We start from the raw sequence: 11,092 nt of genomic DNA on the forward strand, positions 1-11,092 counted from the left end.
GCCGGGGGGAGGGGGTTTGGGAGAAGGGGGTGGGATTATGGACATTGGGGAGGGTATGTGATTTGGTGAGTGCTGTGAAGTGTGTAAACCTGGTGATTCACAGACCTGTACCCCTGGGGATAAAAATATATGTTTATAAAAATAAAAAATTAAAAAAAAAAAATTAATACCTGTAAGTTCCATCAGCCCTAAGATATTTTATATAAAGTACAAGGTCTAGGCGCTGGGTGACTCAGACAGTTAAGCATCTGCCTTCAGCTCAAGTCATAATCCTGGAGTCCCAGGATTGAGTCCCCCATCAAGCTCCCTGCTCAGGGAGTCTGTGTCTCCCTCTGGCCCTTCACCCTGCTTGTGTTCTCTCTTGCTCTCTCAAATGAATAAATAAAATCTTTTTTAAAACAATATAAAAAAAAATAAACAAGTTTTGGTTTTGTATATTGCAATATTAGCTAAGGAATTTGTTCAAGAAGTCATTGGCGTATTTTGGTATATGTTCCATGAATACTGAAAAGAAGGTATATTCTACTATTACTGAGTGAAGTGTTCTTAAAATGTCACTTAGATCCTTTTGGTTGTTGGTAGTGGAATTGAGTTTGCTGTATTCTTTTTTTTTTTAAGATTTTATTTATTTATTTGACAGACAGAGATCACAAGTAGGCAGAGAGGCAGGCAGAGAGAGGGGAAGAAGCAGGCTCCTCGCTGAGCAGAGAGCCCGACGCGGGGCTCAATCCCAGGACTGTGGGATCATGACCTGAGCCGAAGGCAGAGGCCTTAACCCACTGAGCCACCCAGGTGCCCCAGTTTGCTATATTCTTAACAAAGAGAATATTTGATACTCTAATTGTTTTGTCAGTTGTTGAGAACAGTGTATTGACATCTCCAACAATAATGGTGGATTTGTCTGTTTCTCCTTTTAGTTCTGTAAGTTTTGCTCACCTTTTTAAAATTTTAATTTTATTTTTTAAAAGATTTTATTTATCTATTTGACAGAGAGAGACACAGCTAAAGAGGGAACAAAAGCGGGGAGGAAGGGGTGAGAGAGGGAGAAGCAGGCTTCCTGCAGAGCAGGGAGCCCAATGCAAGGCTCGATCTTAGGACCCCGGGATCATGATCTGAGCTGAACGCAGACACTTAACAACTTAGCCACCCAGGCGCCCATTGTTTCATATGTTTTACAGCTCTTTTGGCAAATATATATACCTTTTGGATTGCTATTATCTTCCTGGTGGATTGACTCTTCTATCATTATGTTCCTCTCTGTTCTGGTTAATGTTTTCCTCTGAAGTCTTCCTTATCTGATATGAATATAGCTGCTTCTACTTTCTTTTGAATAACATTCATGGGATCTTTTCCCACCCTTTGAGTTTGTCTGCTTTATCATTATACTTGGAAGTTTAGAGAGAACCTTGTTAGGTTCATGTGTTTAATCCACTGGTAGTCTCTTTTAACTGGTGTGTTTAGACCATTTACATTTAATGTAATGACTGATGTTATGGCTAAGTCTGCATTTCATTTTTTTATTTTCTTTTTCTCATTGCTGACTTCTTTTTGATTGAGCATTTATTCCCATTACCCTCCCCCCATTTATAGTTTTCTCAGATATATACATTTAGAACCACATTAAACATTGTTACAATTTTTGTTTTCAACCATCAAACATAATTCAGAACACTCGAGAGAACAAAAGTCGTATTTATCTACACCTTTGTTATATGTGTTGTTCTTCCTTTCTGATGTTCCAAAACTCCTCTTTTTAAACATTCCCTTTCTGTTCAGAGAACTTACTTTAGCCACTCTTTTGGGTTAGGTCTGCTAGTGACAAATTGTTTTCTGTTATTTTAGAATATCTTGACTTCTCTCCCTGTCATTTGTGAAAAATGTTTTCTTTGGGTAGAGAATTCTGGGTTTGACAGTTCTTTTTTTTCCAACACTTAAAAAATGTGCCATTTTATTCTGGCCTCTATGGTTTCTTCAAAGAAATCCACAGTCTTCCAATTCTTTTTCCCCCCTCTTGGTAAGGTGTCATTTCAAGATTTTTTTGGTCTTTAATTTTCAAGCTTGACTGTGATGTGTCTTGGCATGGATTTCTTTGGGTTTATCCTTTTTCAAGTTTGAGTAGGCAGGCTTATGTCTTCTGCTAAATTTGAAAAGTTTTTTAACCATATTTCTTCTTCAGGTACTTTTTCAGCCCCACCCTATTTCTCCCTTCCTTTCAGGTCTTCTAATGGTACGAATGTGAGATCTTTAGTTATATCCCAAAGGCTCCTGAGGTTTTTGTTCATTTTTTTTTTCCCAGTTTATCTCCTCTCTTGTTCAAATTGGGTAATTTCTGTTGTCCTGTTTTAAAGTTCACTGATTTTCCTGTCCCCTCCATTCTGCTATTGAGCCTCTCCACTAACCATAGTTTTGAGGTCTAAAATTCCCATTTGCCCCTTCTTTGTGTCTTCTGCTTTCTAGCTGAGACTATTACAGAGGCATGTTTTAATGTGATATACGTAAAATTTATGTAAAGTTATAACCATTTTTAAATGTAGTTCAGTGGCAGAGTAGTACATTCACACTGCTGTACAACCATGACCACCTTTTTTTCCCCTCAAACTGAAACTCAGTATTCTTTAAAAAATAACTCCCCAATTACCTATTTCCCCAGCTTTTGGCAACCACCATTCTGTCTCTATTAGTTTGATTACTTTAGGTACTTCATGTAAGTGGAATCATATAATACTCTTTTTTATGTAGCTTATTTCACTTACTATAAGGTCTCCAGGGTTCATCCATATACTAGCCTATGTAAGAATTTCATTCCTTCTTAAGGCTGAATAATGCCCCATTGTATGTATATATCACATTTTGTTTATCCATTCATCCATCAATGGACCTTTGGGTTATTATAAATAATGCCACTATGAAAATGCGGGTGCACAAGTATTTTTTCAGTTCCTGCTTTGAATCATTTTGGGTATATATAGAAGTGGAATTGCTGGATCATACAGTAATGGCTACCTTTAATTTTCTGAGGAATCACCATACTATTTTCCACAGTGGGTACACCATACTCATTCCTACCACCAGCAATGCTCATGGGTTGCAGTTTCTTACATTCTAAAGTTTGTTACTTTTTTCTTCTATAGTAGCCATCATAATCAAGTGCTGTCTTACTGTTCTTTTGATTTGCATTTCCCTCATGACTAGTGATTTAGGGGATCTTTTAATGTGTTCATAGCCCACTTGTATATCTTCTTTGGAGAATGTCTTTTCAAGTCCTTTGCCCATTTTTTAATTGGGTTAGTTTGTTGTTGAGTTGAAAGGGTTCCTTATATTTTGGAGATATTAATCCCTTATTGGATATATGATTTTCATTTATTTTCTCCCATTGTGGGGGTTGCCTTTTCAATCTCTGGATAGTAACCTTTGGTACACAGAAGCTTCTAATTTTGATGAAGTCTAATGTATTTGTTTTTCCTTTTGTTACCTGTGTTTTTGATGCATATCCAAGATACAATTGCTAAATTCAATGTCATGAAGTTTTTCCTTTAGTTTTTGAGTCTTACTGTTTTAGCTTTTAATTTAATTTTTATATAGAAGGGCTTATGGTTCTCCAGTTTTACCAGCACCATTTGTTGAAAAACTGTCCTTTCCTTATTGACTGTCAAATCTTTGTCAAAAATGTTTTGACTATATATATGAGGGTTTATTTCTGGGCTCTCTGTTTTATTCTGTTGATCTGCAGGTCTGTCTTCATTTCAGCACCACACTGTTTTGTTAGCTGTAGAGTAGGTTTTGAAATTAGAAAGTATGAGACCTCCAACTTTGTTCTTTTTTGAGATTGTTTTGACTATTCAGAGTCACTTGAGATTTGATCTGAATTTTAGGATGCATTTTTCTGTTTTTACTAACAACATTTCTAGTTTTAGACCTCATAGTCTTATTAAAGTAAATGTATCAGTTTGACGAAGGTTGATTGCATTAAACTTACTAGACATGTTTTCTCATATAGCAGTCTCCAAGTCTTAAGAGCCTTGTATTTTCCTATAATTGAGGTTAAAGAAAGGTAGAAAGCAAGAAAGAGGAAGCTTAGATATAAAAAGGGAAGCCTATTGTCACAGAAATTTGTTGAAAGATATGAAGTATAACCTTCTTCATTTGCCACAAAATTATTTTCAAACAAATCTAAGATTTTTTTTAAGTCATTGGACTTCATATTTGAACTGATGATGGGGTCAAGGGGTATATAACTGAAACTTGAGATTATACAGTGAGCAGTGTTTCATTATAGCTCATTAATCAAACTTAGACTTATGAACTTGACAATTTATCTATAAATATGGCAAGCAAAGTTCCTCTGATTTATTATAACACATCTCTAATGAAGACATTTTAGGCTACTGCAATGTCCAACACTTGTCGTTAAAAGTGTTTTAGCATTTCTGGACTGCTACAGTTTTTCCAGAATTGCCCCTAGTTTTATAACTTGGTATCATCCAAATAAACATTTTGGGTATACATACTAGATAGATTGTAGATTGTATATTAAGATTAGAACAATTTAACAGAAGCATATCTATTACCTTGGGGTTTTTTGTCTTCCAGAATCTTTATACAAGGAAGTACAGGATTTGGCCTTTCTAGATGTTGTATCCAAACTTCGCAGTCATGAGAACAAAAGTGTTGCCCAACAGGCCTCTCTCACAGAGCAGAGACTTACTGTGGACAGCTGAAAACAGCCCCTCCCAGATACATGGCATTATCCCACCTCTGATTTCCCCTTTGTCCTCCATCCAGCTGCCTCTTCTGCTTCATTTTTTTCCATATCACTTGTGCATGCGTGTAATGTTCCAGTACCAATCGAAGAACTGCTATAGGTACCTGCCCAATAAGATTTCTAAACCCATAGTTAGTGTGAACATGAATTTGTCAAAAACAAGTCTCCACCCATAACTGTTCTCTTGTATTCCTGTTGCTTGAGCTACATTAAGTAGAATGTGCATGTTGTAGTCCTATGATGATGTAAACCTGGTACTACATAATGACTTGCTCCTCACACTTGGTAAACTACATAATAATGTACTGGTAAATTAGAAACAAACAAGAATGCAGCAGGATCTGTCTAGCTTACTAAGGATGGAACTGAATAGTAAAAATAGCTCCATTTTTTTGGTGCTTGGGAAGCACAGTGGACCAAAAAACTGTATAGCTGCTCATTCATTAGTCTTACCTACTAATGTCAAACCCATGGTACCTAGAGTTAATAAAATCCAGTGCTCTCACTCTTTACCCAATGGTTTCTCCTTCTTCATAACTATGTAGACTCCTGAAACTGCCATAAACTTGGCAGGGCTTCCCTGAGGTTTTTTAACTTCATTTTTAATTGGCTGTCATCATTGAAGCCTAACATTGAAATCATTTGTGTTTTTCAGCATGGAACTAAGGAGTTGAAGAATCTAAGTAACTTCTTTTTGGGTTTGGGGGCTTACATTTTAGAATCTGATCTATGTACATTCTGACATCAGCATTATCCAACACTTCTCTTTTTAAAAGTTCACTTGGCATTTGTTTTCAACTGAGGAAATTGAGTATAGCTCATTGGAGGGTGGGGTTGTTGGGTGTTTTGTTTTGGTTTTGGTTTTGGGGTTTTTTTGCTGTTTTTCATCATTCAGCTTGAAATGAAAGCAAGAAGGTTCTGTCATAGTCCTTTTAAATCTTACACTAGAACTAGCAGGACATAAGAAAAAAAGATGAAGAAAATAGAACTAGCAGGACATAGAAAAAAGATTAAGAAAGAAGTTTGTCTATACTGAAGAAAGGAAGCAGGTTATAAAAGCCATAGCAGCCAGTCCAGTTCACTCTGCAGATGGCCTCATACCCAGTAGCTGTTAGTTTCCCACCTCCACTTGCCACAGAAAACGGCAATAGATCTTAAAGCTACCAGAAAAGGCGACACCGCCAAGACTCCAGAGATGAGAAGACCCTCTTGGCGAAATACAGTGTACCTTTCACTGCCACTACCATCACCAAATGGGTTTTTAGAACTTTGAAACACAATCTTTGTAAATTAATCAAGGCTCCCTGTGACCTGCATATCTTGTCCCCATGCACAAGTTTGACAAATCCTGGCTGAGAGGTCTGATGGGCTCCAATATGGAAGGACTGCAGGACAGTGGAATGGGTTGCCCTGGGCAACAGGAGTTCTTTCCTCTCCAGTGGGAGATGCTGCACAAAGCTGTGGGGTGACTGAAGTCGGACTTTTGATTGAAACAGCTATAACTCAACAAAATTAAAACCTCAGTGGAGGTAAAGAAACTTCGATTGATTGTTTCCTTTGATGTCCAGGAAAGGGACTGTTACTGTGAGTGCTTATGCTCCACTTACTGTAAGAATGATCTTGTTCATTGTCTTCTTCTGGGCTGGATAGTGGACTATATTTTATTATAGGTTTTGAAAAACATCTGTAATGTTGAATAGGCTGTCCATATTAATAACTAAATAAATAAATAGTATATCAAACTGTAGTGGCATCATTTGGTTGGTTTGTGTATCCTACTTCTACTTCCAGCTCCTAGAACAGTGGTTGCTCATTGCTGGTACTCCGGATTTGTTGATGAATTCCCACTTTTATAAACTTCCAGACTCCCTAAACTCATTCTGGATAGATTGTTAGAGAAATGATTTAGATATTTATCTGATTTTGGAGAATTTTTTTTTAATAGGATTGGTCCCTATTGAAAATCATCATACAGAAAACCTCAGAATGAGGTATCCAAAAATTACAGATTTCAGAGAAGCCATCATCTGGGCCAGCTACCAGCAATCGAGGTACTAGGAATTCCCCTCTCCAACAAAAACAAAGTACATTTCTAATCACTTTTTCTATAGAAACCAGAGAAAGCTATGCCCTCATGATGACAGAGGTCTGCCAAACTAGGTGATGTCCTGCTCTGCCATGGCAGAAGGTGGGAGTCTACAGACAATACTGAATATCCCACTACTTGATCTGAGTTCTAGAGGCCACCTTTAGTTTGCTACCCACTATGAATGCTTTCTGAGGGAATGAGAGGAACTGTACAGCATAGCTTTAATTATCACTATATGTCAGGATTAGAACATAGCTGAAAAACAGACCAAGAACAAGAAGATGTCTCAGTGAAATGCACTAAAATGTCTTCCTCCCTTCTGGGAAGGAATCTCATTCACTCCTTGGGATTTTGCTAACCACCCTGCAGACAAACCTCCTTGTGCTCAAAGCAAAATCAATTGAATGCTGGCCCATCAGAAAATGAAGGGGGTGGGAATCAGGGAGACGAACCATGAAAGACTATGGACTCTGGAATCAAACTGAGGGATCCAGAGGACAGGGAGTGGGGGAACGGGTTAGCCCAGTGATGGGTATTAAGGAGGGCACGGATTGCATGCAGCACTGGGGGTTAGATGTAAGCAGTGAATCATGGAACAAACTAACCAAGTACTGTATGGTAACTAACATAATAAAAAATTATTTTAAAACATGCTGACCCATAATCCAGTGTTTTCAACTTGATAAAACATGGTTTGTATATATTATCTAATAACCAGAGATACAGACAAAATTTTTTAGTTCCAAAATGATGTAGTTCCAAAATGCAGCTCTTAGATATAACCACTTGTGTAAAGTGTTCTGAGAACCCTGCATGTGAAGATTGCAAAAAGAAATGCTCTTTGATATCATTAGAAAGCTTATCTAATTCTGCTGAATATAAGGGATGAATAAACTTAATTACTTAGGTAAGTATTCCCCCTTGTATTCAGCTGTTGCTAGACAACAGCTTAAAGAACACTTAAGGATATTTCAGATGAATCCGCAGAGGTGTAACCAGGAAAATTGAGGGTTTTTTCACAGATGTGTCTTCTTAATTTACATACATATAATACATAACATATGCCATGTAGCTTCACAGGTAGATGTTTTATAGATGTGTCTGACAAAAGTGAAAACTTTTTAAGTGTGATTAGTGAAAAGAGTCTAAAGTCTGTAAATACTGTCTGATCTGAGGTCACATCCTGGTTCTGTTAACGTACCAGCTGCAACCATCACAGAGTTACTTAAACTAACTGGGCCTGCTTTCTCATCAATATCATGAGTGTAATAATCCCAATCCCTACTTCCCGGATTTTTTGTGGTAACTGAAACGTCTAAGGGTTGAAGGTAAGATTGGATGGAACTGAGATACTGGTGACATGTTATGGCCTATCCCGCTTCCACCTGAAGGGTTCCCAGCTAATGAAACTCAAAGAACAGCCAAATGGGAGATATTGTCTATTAATAGTTTGAGGAGCACCCAGTTATTCTCAATGCAGAATGCACAGCCCCTGCTTCCTCCCCCGAAACTGATGGCCAAGTCTGCAAAGGCCTTGGACATAGGCCCCCACAGGACTTCCTCTTCCTGTTCAGACCTCTAAAGTGGGAGTAACTATAGTACGCAATAATAAAGTCAATATAAATAAAGCTGTAATACTATGTTTTCCTCCGTATAGAAACAAAACGATTCCTCTTTCCACTTTCAATACTGCCCAACTTACCAGTGTCTATATATATTTTTATATACATACCTATTTGGGTATGTCTTTTTCTTAAGTATAAATGCTGTGTGTTTTGCTTCATGAAAGCTTTTGGTAGCTGTGCTCTGAATCCTGGTACAATCCACTTGTGATGGCCTGTTCATCATTATGCTTCTTGACTAGATAGGTGGAGCCCCTTTATGTTGGAGGCTCCCAAGGGTAAGCTGTTGCTTCTGTGTCATGAGTGGTTGGCTACAGTTTTTGAAGGAAAAAAAGTGAGCCTTGCGTGAAATTTATGCTCCTTTTTAAATTTAAATAATTTCTTACTCTTTCCTTCTTAGTGGCCTTTAAAAATTCATTATTTCCTTGTTCTCACTTTGTTTCTTCCTGGAAAACAAACAAACCAAACTTTACCAAAATTTTGTAGCTATAAACACATTCTAACATTTCAAAAATGGACAGTACATATACCTATTTGTAATACTAGATAAATAGAAACTTAGTATGCTGACAATTCGTTTATATACTGATGCCTGTGTATTCTCCTGACATTGGTTCTCTCAGTCCCTAATGTCACATTCATCCAAAGGGACGGGTAGAGCCTGCCATTTACTGAGCAAATGGAGGATCAGGGTGATGTCACAAGCAATGTCCTGTTCTCACAAGCAACTTCTCTGTAGCCTTCTCTGGTCCCCAGCATTATCAGTGCAGCTTTCAAGGAGTAAAACCTGGAGCAAGCAAGGTGGTTAAACCATGGAGATGGGGGCTCAAGTGAGCCTTGAATCAAAAAAACAAACTTGGCTTTGACCTTCATCCCTGACCTCAAAACACATTATTGTAACTTGTCCATGGCTCAGAGATCCATGGTTTCACTCATAGACATATGTGCACTTTTATTTTACTCTGTTTAGCCCAACAGAGTTAAAACCACATTCAGGTGGTAGTGAAACTTAGTTCTTTTTTTTTAGTTGGTGTTGGTCACATATATAGAGTATTTTCTATTTCAGGATTATGTTTTCAGAAACTTAGCTAAATTTATCTTCATCAAGGAAGGGTAAAGCCTAATCCTGCCATGCTTTGAGACTTATTAGTTTCAGATTTGCAATTTTTAAATTTTTCTTTTAAAGATTTTATTTATTTGACAGACTGCAAGAGAGGGAACACAAGCAGGAGGAGTGCGAGAGGGAGAAGCAGGCTTCCAGCCAAGCAAGCTGCCTCATGTAGGGCTCGATCCCAGGACCCTGGGATCATGACCTGAGCTGAAAGCAGATGCTTAACGACTGATCCACCCAGGCACCCTGGGATTTTTTTTTAAAGATTTTATTTATTTGACAGAGATCACAAGTAGGCAGAGAGAGAGGAAAGGAAGCCGGCTCCCTGCTGAGCAGAGAGCTGGATGTGGGGCTTGATCCCAGGACTCTGGGATCATGACCTGAGCCAAAGGCAGAGTCTTTAACCCACTGAGCCACCCAGGTACCCTGGATTTTCTTCTTTTAAAGGAAATAATTTTTAAAGATCTTTGTTAGATCTCTGTTAAAATAAAAATTTAAAGCCTTAATGGAGACTTCCAGTATACGAATTTTAAGGGTAACAATAGATCTTTTAAAAATATATGTAATCTATTTTCACATCAAATTGGGAGATGTTACTTACTATTGCAGTAGTTACTTTGTTATTTATTGATTCCCAGGAATCATGAAGAATCTTGAAGGAAACTCTGGCTGTACCTTCAGATTACTGTCAAAAATAAATTCCTCTGTGAATGCTCACTTGGAATTTTATAACCATATCTACTTTAAAATAGGCCTCCCTTCTACCAAAATAGTGTTTTTGTCAGTTGGTTTTTAAGGGACTGCCATATAAATAGAGCCAAGTCTGTTGGGGAGCTGGCTTCATCCCTGTCCTCACAGAGTCTATGCACTCAGATGAAAAACCCCTTCTCCTTTTAGGACATTTCACAGAACTCTTCCAAGGTTAGCATCACCTCTAGCAGGACCAGAGAAAGTCAGCTTTTGACCTTGTCTTCTTTTCAGGGATATTCTGCTCAGCTTTTTGGTCCTCAGTCCCATCCCCATGTCTAGCACAGGCACATCAGTTCAATACCTATAATTACACAGAACTTACGAAGGATGGAAAGGTTGAATTATACTCTTAAAACAATATAAAGGCACAGATGTAGGTTGCAACCCAACACAGAAGGATAAAGAGCTGCCCTAATCAGGGTGAACAACAGAGAGGAAATATTAACCAGAGAAGCTTTGATTCCAGGGCCACCGGTGAAGGAATCCAAAACAATCCCTAATTTCAGTTGGGGCACTATCAGTGTAGAATTCCTTTACAACACCTTCCCTTTTTTAAGGTTCAGGAATTCACCCCACTCCCCCACCATGCCTTTCCTACAATAACTTCCTTTGATAATATTAATGACTCCTGTTCCACTCTTAACCCACACCACTCAATCCCAGTTCCCAGAAGTTAGAGGAAGTGACACAGCACAGTGACCACTAAGCTTCATCATACCACCTACTAATACCTGTTAAATCATCTGCTTCCCCTGCTC

General features: G+C 38.1%; 1 protein-coding gene across 4 annotated transcripts in view; it reads left to right on the forward strand.

Moving 5' to 3' along the window:
* Positions 1-6,509, forward strand: part of RAP1GDS1 (Rap1 GTPase-GDP dissociation stimulator 1) — a 160,255-nt gene extending 153,746 nt beyond the window's left edge. For all 4 annotated transcript variants that reach the window (XM_059376242.1, XM_059376243.1, XM_059376252.1 and 1 more), the window contains one exon: positions 4,591-6,509. In XM_059376242.1, coding sequence (XP_059232225.1) covers positions 4,591-4,718 — 128 coding nt within the window. In that variant the 3' untranslated portion in view covers positions 4,719-6,509. The remainder of the gene's footprint in view (positions 1-4,590) is intronic.
* The last annotated feature ends 4,583 nt before the right edge of the window (positions 6,510-11,092 follow it).

Source organism: Mustela nigripes, chromosome 1 (genome assembly GCF_022355385.1).
Source record: "Mustela nigripes isolate SB6536 chromosome 1, MUSNIG.SB6536, whole genome shotgun sequence".
Lineage (NCBI taxonomy): Eukaryota > Metazoa > Chordata > Mammalia > Carnivora > Mustelidae > Mustela > Mustela nigripes.